The following is a 17,694-nucleotide window of genomic DNA, read 5'->3' as shown; positions in this document are numbered from 1 at the left end:
GAAAGATTTCCCTGTGAAAATAACATAAACTGCTTTAGGGAAGCTCAGCCCTCTGTGACCGGTACTCACCCCAAATGGTCAAGGTAGCTTGTGAAAAGCACAAACTTCACAGCCGCATCTCCTAAAACACCATGCAGGAGCTCTGCCCTCAGCACAGAGATCAGACAGCAGCACTGTCAAATAGCAGCCTAAGGGGAGAATGTTCCGGAAGGCTTTATAATCATAAGGTCTCCTCGTGTGCCCAAGGCAGGCATGTGATGTGAACTTAAGGCTCTTTCAAGAACAATAACACTTTTGAACAGGAAGCCAGACCTCACCTGTCTTCTGCTCAAACACAGGAACACAGTTTGCAACGGCTTTGCAACGGCCCCCACCTTTGCTAGAAACTGGAAAGGGGTCGTTGGCCCTAATTTCAGCACAGAGAGCTAAGGACGGGCTGTCAGCATGCAGCCACACAGAAGGAGAGGGACCCACTGTTGAGAAACAAGGGAGAAGAAAGCAGGTTAGAAGATAATTTATTTGAAAAAAAAAAAAGAGAGATGCTTTAAAAGAATGGTCTTGTGGCCAACACTCTGGCATTTTTACCAAGATGTAAAATAAGCAGTGAAAGTCCCAGGTGTGTAATGAGGACAGAGGCTTGCGTGTCACTGGGCAGTTGCTCTGCTCGGAGTGCCCTCGTCCCCTCTGGCCCTGCTGCATTTCATCTGCTACATAAATATTCCTTTTGTGCTGGGAAGCTGGACGTTAACAGGAACATTATTTTAAATAACACAATAAGCTTCAAAATACATTTAATTCCATGTGTCACTTTCAATTTACATTGCATTTGTTTAGATACTTTTTTCTTTTTAAAAATCCTTTCCTTAGATGGCCAGCTGGACAAAAGCAACTAAAGGAGGAAAAAAAAAAAAAGACACTTTAGCTCACAACCAAGCCTTTTCTCTCCACGACTTGGTAACAATATTTCACCAAAACAAGCAGCATTCTGCACGACGGGAACCGCAGAATTTGGAACACGCCTTCCATTCGCAGCTCTCCCCGGTAATATACAGCCTCGGAAGGAAGGAGCGCGTGGCTCCCGGCGAGGATTTGTAAGTGTTATTTTGCTCTTGGGGAGGCCCTTGATATACAACTAACAATTAATAAGGAAGTAGGAACGAATAAACCTCTTTATTTAAAGCAGCCTAAAATCACACCAAAAATAGCGTATATTCCCAGGGCAGACCTCTGCAAGGTTAGGGTTCCTGGCTCTGGGGCCACGCAACGCCAGGATGGGAGAGGCTCGTGGATGCAGAGGAAGAGAGTTAGAAGACTGAGGTCAGGAGGGAGGGTGGATCGATTCAGAGAGGTCGAACAGAAAGCAGAGAAGGGACACCAGTGTCTCTCGCTGCATTGTCTCAAAGTACTATTGATGTCAGCCGGGGGGATGGGCCCGATTCCCTGTCCCCCTGACCCCCTGGACTCCACCCCAGACTGAGCTCCTGCTCCAAGCAGCCAACTCATTCCCCTGCAGGGGTTTACTGAGCGCCAGGCTTGGCACTGGGGCCGGAAGTGAAACCAGGCAGGGCACCTGCTCTTGCGGAGCCTGCAGTCTGATGGCAGAGCAAACATTAACAGTCATCAAAACAAGTGACCCTGAGATCATGACTGCAGCGAGCCCGGCAAAGGAGAAGAAGGTGGCCTCCAGTTGATCTCCACATCAGAACGGCTCCCAACGACATACGGGTGCAGAGCTATAGGATGGGTCGGGGTCCCTTAGGAGAATGGGAGTGGGCAGCAGAGCCCAAGCCAGGGGACCAGCCTGTGCAGGGACCCCTTGACCCCAGCAGGAGGTCTATGGTGGCGGTGGCAGGGCAGAGGGGGAGGGGATGGAGCCAAGGGCCCAGAGCCCCCAGGGCCTTGCGGAACTTCAGGGTCGAGCAGCAGTGGTACCTGGGCCCTGTGATAAGAGGGCTTCTTGGCTGGGGGAGCTTATCTGAGGGAGTGGAGGTGGGGGGACTTGAGGACAGTGTGTGCCATACAGGCTGCACAGGGGTTGCATTCGGGGGCAGAGAGAACAAGCCAGGTGTGTGGGAGGCAGGCTTTGTAGGAAGAAGATACAGGATAACCCCACAAGCCAGCAAGGAACTGAAGGGTAGAAGGGCTCGTATGCTTCAAGGGGACATTAGCTGAAATTATAGACACAGTGGCCCTCTTGGACTGCGTACCTCATGTCTACCCCAGTGTCTGATGTCCACAGATCTGGGTGAGGTCCTGTCACCAACTCCCTGGGTACACAGGAGGCAGTGACTAAGCTTTCGTGTCTTTGAGAGGAAGCAGTGAAATCTGGCCGGATGCACTTCTGTCTGACACAGAGCTCCACAGACTGGGAAATCTGCAGCCAAGCTCTTCGCATAGTACCTTATTTTACCAAATTTTTTAAAACATAGGTAATGCAGCAGGTGATGAGCAAAGATGACCCTCGAGGCAGAGACTCAAAGAGGGGAAAATGTTGCTTACTGTACTATTTATGGGTGATTGCAGCAAAACTGAGGGTCAAGGCCCAGACTGCCCCAGGCAGAATTCAGGAGGGGACATGAGCACAATGGTTCTTCGTCTGAGGACAAACAGGGACTGTCCCATAGCCCCGTGACAAGGATGGGCTGGTCTATTTTCTTTCCAATAACATCCTACCCAAGGAGGCACAAAAGACCCAAATGCGCCTCTTTACATCTTCTGCAAGAAGCAGAAAAAATATATTTGCCATTCTCCGGTGATCAGAAAAGCGATGCTACATTTTCCCGTCTCCGCTGTGCACAGCAGGGTGGGCGCCAGGCAGAGTCAGCACGAGAAGAGCCGCAGAGGCCACGCAGAGGAGCCCCTGCCCCGCTCCACAAGGGGCGCCGAGCAGAGGTCAGGAGCCTGTTGCACAAAGCACTTGAAAGAATCTTGAGAAACCCAGATGCTTTCCCTTTCGGGCTCTCAACCACCATCAGGGGCTGCGATTCCTGCCCTGCCCCGCAGGCCTGCCTGCAAGTGTCAAGTGAGACCCCTAAGGAGAAACGGCTCCAAGCAGCTCCCCCCCATACAGATCATGCCATTCAATCCATGGCTGGTCCCTGAACTTGGGGACATACAGATGGGTAAAGCAAGGTCCCCACCCTCACAGCCCTCCTCTTGAAGGGAGGAAGGATAAGCCAACAGGTGACTCAGGCTGAAAGGACTGCAGACAAAATGCCATTAGGGGGCTGGGGGTGCATGGGGCAGGTTGAATCTGGGAAGCTTCTGCAAAGAGGAAGTGTCTCAGCAGGAGAAGGATGCAGAAGGGGTTTCGGGCAGAAGAGTCTCAGTGCGCAAGGAGAGAGACGGGCAAGTGTGGAATGCAGGTGCTCACAAAGTGATGTAATTGGAGAAAAATCCAGAAAGATAAACAAGGGCGGGAGGATGAGGGCGCTGAATTCTGTGCCGAGGAGCTTATGCTCTGTCCCCTAGGGACTGATGCGATTTTTTTGACCACAGAAGCTGTGTTGATTAAAGATATACGCGCACATTATTCAATAGCCGAATTCCCCCCACGGGCAGGGAGGAATCCGTGAGAGCAAGGCAGATGGAGCACGGTGAGATCAGATGGCTTCTGTATCAGAAAATAATCCACATGTTACGACTCAAACAGCTAGAGCCTTCAGACAAACCAAGTTTTTAGGGAAAGCAAACAAAACGTGGTGTCCCTTCTCAACCTTACTCACAGAGAAACTGCATTTACAAGTGATTTCTCTTGGAATAAAAAGGAAACACAATTCACATCAGGCTGGGGTGGCTTTTAAGGGGATACCAGAACATGCTCAAGGGGACAGGATTTATTGGGGCAACTAACCGTCGACTTGATACTAATGAAATCAAAACGATTGTCATGAAGGCAGCTAACCGCTGCCCTTGTAAAAGCTGAAAATAAAAGAACAATGATCCTTCAATTTTTAAGTGAAATATAATTACTTTTTCCCCACTCATCAATCAAAGAGCCACCCTGTACAGACTGCCAGCTGTAAAGTTGGGGCTAAATTGATCAGGAGGGGAAATGTCATGCCCTCCCATCTTCCTTCCAACGCCACGTGAATTAGTAATTAAACATTTCCAAGTGACCTTCACCAATTCCCTTTATACATACATTTCCCCAAATGATCTCTCCAGAAATGGCTTAAGTAGGCACCTGACTTCCAATCACCCTTAATCCCTAGATCATGCAGTCTCATCTGCAGACAGGAGCTCAGGGATGGGGAAATGGCAAATAAAATCTCTTTATAACATGCAGAATGGGAATTTGAAAGGGACTTTCTATCTTCTTCTGATTTTAAAAGCAGATGTGAGTTTGGGCCGAAACAGTTATCCTTCCTACATTTTTTCTCCTTTAGTGTTCAGATCCTATTAATCATAGTAAACTGAAATTTTACACAGGCCGACAGATTTCAAAGGCCCTGCCAAGAGGCCAAGTTAACTATAAGACATCAGCTCTCCACCCTTCCCAGCCCTGGAATTACCAATGGCTGCGGGGGTGAATAGGTGCATTGTGCAAATGAAGGAAGCAGAAATGAAAATTCAGAGATGACATTCCCTTCAGATTTCCTGCCTGAGCACTACGAACCCGATTTGGAACAAACACCCCACTGATCTAGCTGCTGCAGTGGCGGCGGCTGCCACCCACATCACCCACGGCTTTTAGAGCAGCTTCCAAGAGATCAGAGAATCCTAAACCACAATTGTCTAAGAGCTAACTAAGAAAGGAGGAAGCGGAAGGACCATTCCAAAGATAAAAAGCTAATTGATGGCAAAGTCAACATTGGCACCCATACTTCAGGTTAGAAAACAAAACCCTGACGTCCGGTCTGTGGTTTCCAAGCCAATGTTCCTCCTCCCACCCCATGCACACAGTTCCTTAGCATCTTGCAGCCCCAACCCCTGCCCGCCTTGCCTATTCCCTCCTGCAATAAACCCTGCTGTTCGTGTGGTTTCCCATCCTACCCATCTGTACACAATGATCATATCGAAATCCATAACCCCGACCTGTCTCTGATCTCTACCCCCAACTGCCAGCTACTTCCTGGACGTGTGTCTAAACCCCACAAATTCAGGATCCTCACCCCAGCACCACCCCTTAACCCCACAAGCATCCAGGATCCTCAATTCCTTATGCCATTCATGGCAGCACTATCTGTCCCGGAACATCTTGACCTTCTCTCTCATCCCAACAGCTTATAATAATTTGGTCATTTCCTAGTGCTCCAGAAGTTCTAGCAACCACAGCCACTGCCCTAGCTAAACCCATATCATCTCCCACCTGGAAGATCACAACGGAGTTGTCTGCCTAGAACTTGGATCAGATCATGTATTGCAGCAACTTGAAAATATTTAGTAGTTCCTTTTTGCCTACTCAATAAATACGGATTAAAAATAAATAAATAAGGTTTGTTTATTTCGGCTCGGTGCCATCTAAAAGCTTTCTGACAATCCCAGCTGTGTGAGCATGTCATGAGCTGTCTTAAAATACAGTGAGCCCCTCTCCGTGGTCTGCCCATTGTAGAAGCTTCTCCGTCCCTGCGTGGACGTGGTGAAACACGTCAAACATCCAACATCTCAAAGAAGCTGGCCAAAATGTCCTCTGGGGCCTCTCCCAACTTGAGATCCCACAGGCCTACGTATGGCTTTGGGGACATCTGCCGGGCCATCGGTCCCTTCTGGGGAATTGCCCTGCCTGCCGGTCAGCTGCAAAGTGGGGTCCTCGGGAGCCGTGTGTCTAACGCCTGACGGTGTCTCCTGACCGAAGACGACTGACTCAGGATGGAGCCTGGCCACCCCCGCCCCGCCCCACTGCAGGTGCAGGTCACACGCTCCTGCCACCAAGGCCTGGGGGCACCCCTGGTTCCTGCACTTTCTGCAGCCCAGCGGCTCATTCTTCCATGACGTTCACCGGTTTCCTTACAAGAGGTTCCCTCTTGTCGACTATTGCGGGTTTCTGGTCCTTGCGACCCAGAGTTTGACCTAAAACTCCGCTCTCTGGGTTTCTTGAAGCCTCTGAGAGGACTGAGAAGGACCTCGTCCTCGTGCCAGGCCCCCTTGGTGAGGGTGGGAGCAGGGAGTCCAGCTCCCAAACCAGGCTCCTCGCGCTCCTGCGGGGAAGGGTCCGGCCACAGAGCGCCCAGGAGGCCCAGGTGGCTGCTCGGCCTATTTTCATAGAAAAGATGTGGCCAGACTCCCTCCTTGACCAAACTTTAGTCAGGCCTGCTGGGCCCGGTTTAGTGAGACTCCTGCTAACCAGTTTAGGGAGAACTCCCCACCCTTGATATCTAATTAAGTTCCTCTCCCCTCGCCTTAGATATCAGGTTCCTCTTAGTAATTTTCCATCCACTGAGTCCCTCGTCCTGCCTTTGGCTATGTTCACAGTTGAGCTTAGTCCTAGACCGAAGGCTCTCTCTTCTCCTGCGGTAACTCCAATAAAATCTGTCTTACAGTCTTTAACAAATGTGCAGCGCAATTTCTCTTTATCACATGGAGACGGGCTTGCAGGGAGATGCAGAGAGTGTGAGCGGGTGCCTTGGAGAATGTGTCCTGCAGGACGCATGGGCCATTTCAATATGACTCCCGGCCTTCTACCAGGATACCCCAAGTTCAGGAATGTCTTTAAGTTCTCTTCAGTAATTAACACTTTGACAATATTCACAAATTAAAAAAAAAAAAAAGAAAGCAAGGAGATATGTCTCCCTCCCCACCCAGGGTTGCTTGGGCACATTACCCACAGCCCAGACCATTGACCTCCAGCCTCGGGCCAGCGTGCACTTGGGTCCTAAGGCATTGATGTGCAAAGAGTAGGCACCCACTGCAGAAGTGTCCAATTAGGCCCATTTTGATCTGGCCCAGGTCCCAACAGACATCTATGTTTCAGTCACCAGGTATGACTGTGCTCACAGCCACCTCTGTAGAAAATGTGGCACTCTTCCCAATGTCCCCACACCCCCCATGGGGTGCAGGTGGCCAGCCATGTTTCCTGAGCCTGCCTTTGCTGTTCAGGCCACCAGAAGTGTCTGTCAACGAATTCACACTCTCACCACGGGCAATTTCTAGGCTAGGTTTTCAAAGGGCCAAAACTAAGAATCTGCCACTATTAAAGAATAAGCTGTGAACCATGGTTTGGGGGCCATACGTATACACATACACATATAAACATACATATACACACGCACACATATATACACACATAAACATACATGTACACATCACACATATTAACACATACAAACACATGTGTACACACACATACATGTATAGACATGCGTATAAGCATATGTGCACATGCATATATCTAAAAATACATATACGTTTCCATCTGTAGCCATTCACATGCCATATTTATAACTTATAAAATAAGGATTAAAAAACAACATACGCTACATTAAAACATTGTTTTAGAATTTAGGTTTGCTAGGGTCTCTGAATTGAAATATTCTATTAACCCAGTAGTCTTATGATAGCGCCGTCAGAACATTTGACCTAAATCCATACGATTTCACACACAAAGGCAGGGGGAGCTTATTTTCACATCATTTATATTAACAAACTTAATAAAAGTTACGAACTGTAACCATCTCACCTAGTGTTTTTACAGTTTAGTGGCTATAAATTGAAGCTTTATAAAAAAATGATTTACGATGCACATACCCTGCCCGCATTTAAATTGCATGCACTCTGTTCCGAGAATATTCCGCATGTGTCTCATTACTCATTCCCGAGGGAGCCCTGACCCACACCAGCCTGACCCTCAGGCTCGGCTCTCTGCAGTGACCTCGGGTTCCAAAGGCACCACCGGAGGCAACCGCTATTCCTCTTGTATCCTGCGCCACTGGAGGCTGCTAGCCTGACAACATAGGTGTTTAGAAATTCAGATCAGCTTCGCTTCTTGCCGGAGCCACTGAACTATCATCTCTTGTTTGGGGGAAAACTAGACTCGAAAGTACATTTCATTATTAATAAAAAGAAAGGAAAGAGAGTAAATAAAGTCTTGAAAGAGCGCTGGCGGGGCAGAGCCCGGTTCTTTACCTGTGTTCGAAAGACTTTCATTTCTTTCCCAGGCAGAGTGATCTTTGGGGGCCGAGAAGAGTCGACTGTGGATCTGGAAAACAAACAGAAACCTTGCCCAGTTTTATATTTTGTTTGCCAGATATGTCGTCTTCAATGATGTACATTATTTTTTTAAAAAATCAGGAACATCCCTAGATTCTCTCCACTCTTCCAAGACAGAACTATGGATCGTAATGAGTACTCATTTCCATCTCCCCCAGGTTACCTCTGCGTAAAAAGCAGGTTTCTGATGATTCCAAAATGTACAAGAAGGAAGGGGGGAGGAAGAAAGAGTATAACCAGCCAACATTGATTTTGCTGTGCATTTTGTTAGCAGATCAAGGAACCACATCTAATAGTTTTTCTAGCCCCTCACAGCGCTGAATGGGTGCTGAGCTGAAGTTGGCACTGAATAAATATTGATAAATTGATTAATCATGAGCAATGAAATTTCAGGAATTAGCCTTTAAGACCCAATGAAAACAGCATTAATATAGACAGAGCATTCTGCTGTCTGCAAGTATGATTACTACGCTGTCTCTCTCAAAAGGTAAAGGTTTATTTTGTAATTTATTCTGAAAGCATTTTGCCATGGGTGAGATTTGGGGCTCTGATGTCTAACTTTAATAAGATCCAGAACATTTCATTCCATACTGCCCCATCCCCACCGCCCCTCGGAGTATCCTGGGATCGCATCCCAGAGCTAAAGAGCAGCTCTTCTGGTGGGCCTGCCGTCACCATGGCAGGACCTAAAGAGACAGTACATTCGTGGGGCTCAAGCTCAGCTCTCATCCTGAACCTCAGCTAATGTCATAGCCCCGAGGCTGAGTTAGGCTTTTTGTGGTTCAGTTCCCATTTCTTGCTCCTTTTCATCCCTGGCATTGTGGTAACCAGCTCTGGAGTTGCAGAGGGGAAGCTGTAGTCAGACAACTCTTCTGTCCCCAGAAGAAGTCCGGCCTCCTCCCAGCCCAGGGGATGAGAAGGAATGGGGTGGGATGTGGACCAGGCCTGGGCTGAGATCCAGAGGGTTCAACCATGACTCACATTTCTGCCACTCCCTGAACTTCCCGACTCTGGCTCAGCTTAGCAATTGCCTGTCAGCAATATGATTATTAATTTTAAGAAGAAGTGCTGAAAATTATGGAGGCTTCACATGTGCCAGTTATATGCTCAGTGCTTTATGTACAATGTCTCATTGAATGGATACAACTGTTAGAAAGATATGCCACTGCCAGCCCTGCTGTGGTTGCCATGGTTAAGTGACAGACCAAGGTCACCCGGCTGCGTGCAATGGAGCCAGGATTCAGGCCAGGCCAGACAGACCCAAAGCACTCTAGCTTTAAGCCAGTGTGTTCTGAATATTGTCATTGTTATTATCATCATCACTAAGTGCTATGATCTGAATGTGCCCCCAAAATTCATGTGTTGGAAACTTAATCCTCAATGCAACTGTGTTGGGAGGTGGGGCCTAATGGGAGGTGTTTGGATCACAAGGGCTCTGCCTCATTGATGCATAGATCCTGCCACAAAAGGGCTTACAGGAATGAGCTTGCTCTCTGCTCTTTGGCCATGTGAGGACACAGCGAGAAGCCCTCATCAGATGCTGGTGCCTTGATCTTGGACTTCCCAGCCTTCAGAACTGTCAGAAGTACATTTCAGTTCCTTATAAATTACACAGTCTTGGGTATTCTGTTGTAGCAGCACAAATAGGACTAAGACACCAAGTATTATTAGTTGGCTATTTGACTATATCTGACAATACCTATATTGCCATTATACTTCTATGGGTTCTTTTCTCAGGCTTAGCATACACATGACATAGGAAATACTTTATAATACGTGAAAAATTTTCAGGAAGGAAATGAAGGGGTGCAACATGAGACATGGGATTGGAAAATAATTTAAATCCTAAGTCCTACAGAAGAAGCAAGTTATCTCTCTCCAGCTTCCAACCAATCAGGTGGGTCTGGAACTTCCTAGGGGCTGGAGGGTGCACAGAGAAACTGCCGTGGTGGAGATCTTAAGCTTCTTCTCTCTGGGGATTTTGTCTTGTATGGCTCTTTTAAGAAAGACTGTTATGCACATTTTTAAATGTAACTCTATCAAGTCTAGCAAGTTAATTAACCTGGGATATGACAACACAGAATTAATTTTCCCTTAGCAGGCTCCTGATGCACTGTGCAATCATTAGTCAGGGGCCCCAGCCTCGCCATGGAGAAACAGACACTGAAGTGTGCAGGCTTGGGTCACAGACAGTTCCTCTCTCTGGGGCTCCAGCAACTCGCAGTGGATGGCAAACTGACGAGGCCCCACAGCCTCTGCATGCGTCTGGTTTCTCCAAAGCCTGGAACCACGTTCTGCAGGCTCTGGGCACTATTTATCCAAGAATTCCCAACGATGGAGTGATTCAGGAACCTCTTTCATCAATTGACCCTAGACTCAATCCAACTGCAATGTCCTGAAAAGTCTTGGCGTTGGCTCTATTTTCTGCCAGTTGTTGACTGTAACTCCTTTGTACAGAAGAGCTACCCTTTTCATTGCCCTTAGGATAAAGTCTGAAGAAGCTCCCATGTGGTATGCCCTTGCTAATCTCTGTGGCATCACTGGGCACACCTCTCTCCTGGCCACATGCTCTGCGTGAGCTTCCCCTATGCCCTTGGATGTGCACGCTCTCACCCACCACAGGGCCCTTGCACATGCTGCCCCACTGGCAAAGTGTGTTTCTTTGGTCCTCGTCTGATCTCAGCTCATTGATCTGCCCATGTGAATGTCCCCCCTGACACCACCTTCAAAACTAGGTCAGGTTTCTTGTTTGTAAGCTCTTACAAAAGCATCCCTTTCCCTTCAGAGCACTTCCCTCAATTTGTAAATACACCCAGATAAATGTGAATCTATATGTCTGCCTCTGCCCTCAACTGTGACCCCTATGAAAAGAAAATTATTTTTGCCTGGCTTGCCAGTGGATTTCTAGCTTCTAATATGGGACTGGACACAACATAGCCTCTCAATAAGTGTTTGTTGGGGGGGAAAAAGGATGGAGGAATGAATGCATGAATGAATGAATGCAAAGCCTCTTCACTAGGGTCAGTCTTGCACCGTGCCCTTGGAAATCTATTCTCCTGTCTTCTTGGAGGTCTTATACCATCAAGGGCCCCATTCTCTCCTCAGTCTTCAACCATGCCTTCCCCAACAGTTCTAACCACATCCATCGCTTTCTCAACTTAAAAAAAAAATACATCGGTAATCATTGGGGAAATGGAAACTAAAATCACAATGAGGTATCATCTCATCCTAGTTAGGATAGCTATTATTAAAAATACAAAAAAAAAAAAAATAACAAAGGTTAGTGATGCTGGGAAGAAAATGGTATTCTTAGACACTCTTGGTAAGAATATGAATTAGTATAGCCACTGTGGAGAACAGTATGGAAGTTCCTCATAAAACTACAAATAAAACTACCATATGATACAGAAATCTCACTACTGGGTGTTTATCCAAAGGAAAGGAAGTCAGTATAGCAAAGAGACATCTGCACCTTCATGTTTACTATAGTGGCACTGTCCACAATAGCCAAGATAGAGAATCAACCCAGATGTCCACAAACAGATGAATGGATAAAGAAAATGTGGTCTATCTGGCCACCAAAAAGAATAAAATCCTGTCAATTGCAGCAAACATGGATGAAATTGGAGAAATTAAATTAACTGAAACAAGCCAGGAACAGAAAGTTAAAGACTACAGGTTCTCACTCATATGTGGAAGCTAAAATAAGTTGATCTAATAGAAGCAAAAAGTAGAACAGAGGATGCTACAGGCAAGACAGGGGAGGGGAAGGATTGGGAGGGATTTGTTAAAGCAGCTGTCCCCAACATTTTTGGCATCAGGGACCAGTTTCATGGAAGACAATTTTTCCATGGACAGTTGGAGGGAGATGGTTTTAGGATGACTCAAGCGCATTCTATTTATCGCGCACTTTATTCCTATTATTATTACATTGTCACATGCCACTCACTGACAGGGTTTTAATATGAGTCTGCAAGCAATTGATTTATTGTGGTCTCTGTGAGGTCAAACCTCTTTGCTAATGATAATCTGTATTTGAGGCACTCCCCAGTGCTAGCGTCACCGCCTCGGCTCCCCCCGAGATCATCAGGCATTAGATTCTCATAAGGAGTGTGCAACCTAGATCTCTCGTATGTGCAGTTTACAATAGGGTTCACACTCGTAGGAGCCTGTAATGCCATGACTAATTGGACAGGAGGGGGAGCTCAGGCAGCGATGTGAGCCATGGGGAGAGGCTGTAAATACAGATGAAGCTTTGCTCACTCACCTGTCTGCAGCCACTCACCTCTTGCTATTTGGTCCTATTCCTAACAGGCCATAGCCCAAGGGGTTGGGGCCACAGTGTTAAAGGATACAAAATTACAGCTAGACCGGAGGAACAAGTTCTAGTGTTCTATACCACTGTGAGATGAATACAGTTAATAGTAATGCATTACACAGTTTCAAATCGCTAGGAGGAGGATATTAAATGCTCCCAACACAGAGAAATGGTAAATGCTTGAGATGATGTGTACGCTAATTATTACCCTGATTTGATCACTGTAAATTATGTGTCAAAAGATCACTGTGTACCCATATGTACAATTATTATTTGTCAATTGAAAAGATAAAATAATAAAAAGTCATTGCCATAAACAAAGATAAATGTGGCCACCTCATAGTTCTCATGTGAGACACCTCCCAAGCTTGACCATTCAGTGTAGTTATAAATCTGTTTCAAAACAAAACATTTGCTTTTTCACTCATGTTTGTCTTCTTGTCATTTATTTATTTGATAAACTTTTATGGAACTCCTACTAAAAAAAAAAAAAAAAATGAAAACAACAATAAACTCCCTCTCATGTGACCAGCCACCTAGCTCCATTTTGCAAACCTTCTTAACAGAGTCATCCATGTTCTCTCTCTCCCACTTCCTCCTCACCTCCCACTCATTCCTCAGTTTACCACAATCTACACTGAGCCACTCCCAGCCATGGTGCTAAAATCGCTCTCACTGTAGTCACCTAGCTACCAGCGGCCACCTAGCTGCCAAGGCCAGCGGATGGTGTCCGTCAATGGCACCTGTGGGCTGCGCTCTTCAGTGACCTTCCCAACCGCTGCCAGCACCCCCAGTCCCTCCCCCCTCCACTTCACCGCCTGCAATATCGCCACGGAGCAAATCTGGTTGCCTCCCTCCCCAGTTTACAACACTTGGACTTTTTAACTGATTCAAAACATGGTAACAGCCATGTTCATGAAGAAGTTTCTGCAGCGTGGTCCATAACATCAAAACTGCTCACCCCCCACGCCTGTCTCCCCACGAGCCTGGGCGTCCTCCGGGGGCAGGGCCACCCGCACTCTCTGTGTGCAGCACAGTGGTGGGTGCTAATGAGAAAAACAGTGGATGTTTGGAGAAGAAAAGGGAGGAGAAAAGATGGAAGGAAGGAGGCAATGAGGGAGGCAGGGAGGGAGGAAGAGAGGGAGGAGGAGGAGAAAAGTGAAAAGTCGAGAGAAGGGCAGGGAGGGGGAGGGAGGGGCAGGGTTCCTGGTCAAGGTTAGGTGCTAGGGCTGACACCAGCCTCCGACCTGCAGGATTTATGTGGCACTCGGTCTGCTTCAGCTCTCACGGTTTACCACTCAGAGGAAGAGCTTAATCAGCCCCCAGCTATTTCGTGAGTGATCATTAAATGACTCCTAACTCAGTGCTTTCACCGCTGTGTCTCCCCGAAGTCTCTGAGGCCATTAGGGTGTTATTTATTGAACGGAAGCTGTGATTTACCAAAGTGACACAATGGGGAAAAGACTGAAGACCCCATTTTTTACCTCTGTCCCCAGCTGCCTGTGCGAGGTTGAGCCTCAGGTCACCCGGGCAGCACAGGAGCTGTCGTAGGGGGAGGGCAGGTACCTCCTGGGATCCTCCAGCAACTCAGTGACAGCGGCATCCTGACTGTGACGTCCATACTACATATGTGGACATCGAGGCACAGGGAGGTTAAGTTAACTTGCCCAGAGTCACACACACCTAGTGAGTAAAGGACCCAGCGCTTGGATCCCAGGCAGCAAGGATCACTCCTTGGGAGTAGAAGACTGTGATTAGGATCGAGTGCCTTAAAAGGATGATGACACCCATGGTAGTGTGGAATGTTCCAGTTTGCAAGGCTCTTCTATACACAGTGCCTCCTTCTGATTCTCCAAAGGCCCAGGGAGGCAGCCAGGACACACAGATGTGTTTTAGGTAACGAAACTACGGCCCACAGAGGGTAAGAAACCTCAGTGCCCAAGACCGAGAAAACAGTGGCCCCATCACAGACGCCAGCCCTCCTGAGCCTGGCCCTCATCCCTCCCACCCCACCGCGCCACCTGCCCCACCTCGCAGGGTACGACACTGCCAGACCACCCCTGCAGGAATCCAGTGGTCAGGCCTACTGTCTGCCGGGACTACAATAACATAAATAACAAATTGATCTGTGAATCCCATCAGCGGCCAGAAGCCAGTGCTCCGGCGAGCTTTGATGGAGTGTGGTAGGCACAGTAATAGTGTAACGTTCCATTTGCGTGAGACTAAGTGCTTTGCAAAACAACTTTCTCATTCTCTTCCTTGATTCTCCCAAGCCCTGCAATAATAGCTTGGCTCTAATGAGCAAATATGTTACTGTTTTTGTTGTTTCCTGACTCTCCCTTCAAGATATCTGAGTACTCGCCATGGATCTATAATCCCTTATCTGCAATTCTAAAATGTATAAACCTCTGAAATCCAAGTGTTTTTCTCCCTGGGTTTGTAGCAAACTAATCTGATAGCAGAACCTTACCTGAACTAACCTAAGGCTATTTATAATATTAATTTACTCCATTGAGGGTGGATATTCATCCATTCTTTTAATTAGAGCTTAATGGCAGAGCATACCTCGGATCCTACTGGAGATACAGTGCAACATTCTCTTTTTAAAATCCAGAAAACTGATGTGGAATCACATTTGGTCCCGAGAGTTTGGGATGGAGTCTGTCAGCCAGTACCATGGACACCTGCTGAATGCTTAGTGCCAGCCCTGGGTGAGGGTTTTCCGGGCACCCCCACCCAGTCCTTACAGCGAGGCCTATGAAACAGACGTTCTGCTGTACTTTATAGGTAGGGTCACTAGGGTATGAAATGATCAGACAATTTGCCCTGGGTCACACCCAGTACTACTAAACGTCAGGGCCAGGATTCAGCCTCAGCCTCATTTAAATGCTTCCACTTTTAACCCCATGCACCCACGTGTTCAGACCTTTCTCTCCTCCAAATAGAGTGCAGTTTCTATGTACATGTATGTGTGTGTGCATGTGAGCGTGCATGTGTGTGTGTGTGTCTGTGTGTGTGTACAAGGGTGGATGGCTGGGGCAGTTAGAGGTGGCTCCTGAGCTTTGCAAAGCATCAATCAAGGAAACCAGGGACTGAAACGTCATCCATCCCAGGAAAGAAGAAAGGGGAGAAAACAGCTGGGGAAAGAAGAAAGGGGAGAAAACAGCTGGGAATTTCCAGGTCTACGCAGAACTGTGCTGCCAGACCCCTCCCCTAACTTCGCCTCTCTGGACGTGTGCACGGCTCACAGAGGAAACAGAGGAGACATCCCGAGATCTACTTGTATCCTAAGGAGCCAGAGACAGGGTGGATTTTGGCTGGGTCTTCTGTTTGGGATAATGATACACCCTGTTGGAGCCCAAAGGGAAGAGAGCAGACTCTTCAGCACGCGATGCCTTCTCCCGGGGAGGCAGGAGATTGGTTCCACTAGAGGGCAGACAACCTGTGCAGCAGGTGGTCTCGGGTTTCTCTGCAGACTGGTGAGCGCAGACTCTCGGGGACAGTAAGGGGCACACTCTCTAGCGCTAATCGAGACGCGCCATTGATCTTTGCCAGCATCCCGCGATTTTATTCAATCTTCTGAACTCTCTTCTGCAGCAATAATTAATGTCAGAACAGTTTATGGATCAACAGTGTATTTTCTGCAACCCTACACCTATAATAACTCAAAAGTGAGATTTATCACTCTACCGCAATTCCCTCCTCATGCTCCGTCTCTTCATGTTTACATCTGGTTTAACTTTTTCTAATCTAAAATAAATCAGCATGAAAAGCATTAGATTTTTCATTTAGATTCTCAATTGCCTTTTATTACTGAGATAATATCCCTTATCTGATTGCAAATGAGGGGACCATTCCCTTGTTAGGATCTGAACCAAGACGCCGCAATTCAATCTACCCGTCTCTCCTTGTTTCTCCTTCACTCTTCTTTGCAAGGCTGGCGTCTGGTGGGGTTCTGACTTGAAAATGAGATGCATCAGAATGTGAAGAGGATACATTATTGCCATCGTTCCCTATTGGGAGACACATGGAGGAAGACAGTCTCCCCCGGCTGTCTAGCGAGAAGTGGTCTGCAAAGAGTTCACGCTTCATTTTCCCACCAGGTGACTTCAGCTCCCCGTCTGTTTGCAGGTATAAATGAGAGCAGCAAGGAGGAAGCACCTGGCAGGAGATTTCTATGGAAACATCAGCCACGGGAGTAGAATGACTCCAAAATATAGGCATGTTAATTACCCTGTTATAAAGTCAAATTGAGCTGAACTATTTTGTATATCAAAGAGGTAGATTTCCCCTGATTCCTTAAGTATTCCTTAAGCACATTCCTTTATGTTTCCTGTCATTGGCAACATTTTCTCCTTACAGTCTTACTTTGGAGATATTGTGGGTTTGGTTCCAGACCACTGCAATAATAAAGTAAATATCACAGAAAAGCAAATAACATGAGTTTTTTTTTTTTTTTTGGTTTCTCAGTGTGTATAAAAGTTATGTTTACACTGTACTGCGGTCTATTAAATAGTGTGCAATAGCATTATGTCAAAAAATGTATATACCTTAATTTAAAAATACTTGTTGCTTAAAAAAATGCTACCAATCATCTGAGCATTCAGCAAATTGCAATATTTTTGTTGGTGGAGGGTCTTGCTCGATGTTGGTGGCTGCTGACTGATGAGGGTGGTGAAGGTTGGGGTGGCTGTGGCAATAGCTTAAAATGAGACAGCAATGAACTTCGCTGCATTGATTGACATTTCCTTTCATGAAAGATTTCTCTGTACCATGTGATGTTTGATAGCATTTTACTTGCAGGAGAGCTTTCAAAATTGGAGTCAATCCTTTCAAACCCTGTCGCTATTTGACCATTTAAGTTTATGTAATATTCTAAATCCTTTGTTGTCATTTCTACAGTGTTGCATCTTTACCAAGAGATTCCATCTTAAGAAGCTACTTTCTTTGCTCATGGATAATAAGCAACTCATCATCTGTTCAAGTTAATTAGAAATCGCAACAATCTAGTCACATATTTAGGCTTCACTTCTAATTCTAATTCTCTTGCTATTTCTACCACATCTGCAGTTACTTCCTCCTCTGAATTCTTGGATTGTTCCAAGTCATCCATGAGGGTTGATTCCAAATTCCTGTTAATATTGATATTTGACTTCCCATGAATCATGAATGTTCTTAATGGCATCTAGAATGCTAAATCCTTGCCAGAAGGTTTTCAGTTTACTTTA

General features: G+C 46.7%; 1 protein-coding gene across 3 annotated transcripts in view; it reads right to left on the bottom strand.

The window, feature by feature from the left end:
• Window positions 1-17,694, bottom strand: part of C14H10orf90 (chromosome 14 C10orf90 homolog) — a 203,345-nt gene that overhangs the window by 172,162 nt on the left and 13,489 nt on the right. For 2 of the 3 annotated variants that reach the window (XM_076009708.1, XM_012781379.3), the window contains exon 2: window positions 8,065-8,137. The exons of the other annotated variant lie outside the window; for it this stretch is intronic. In XM_076009708.1, the coding sequence (XP_075865823.1) occupies window positions 8,065-8,137 (73 nt within the window). The remainder of the gene's footprint in view (window positions 1-8,064; window positions 8,138-17,694) is intronic. 3 annotated transcript variants of the gene reach the window in all.

This window comes from Microcebus murinus, chromosome 14, assembly GCF_040939455.1.
Source record: "Microcebus murinus isolate Inina chromosome 14, M.murinus_Inina_mat1.0, whole genome shotgun sequence".
Lineage (NCBI taxonomy): Eukaryota > Metazoa > Chordata > Mammalia > Primates > Cheirogaleidae > Microcebus > Microcebus murinus.
The sequence above is the reverse complement of the archived record's forward strand: the minus strand, read 5'-3'. Positions and strand labels throughout refer to the sequence as shown.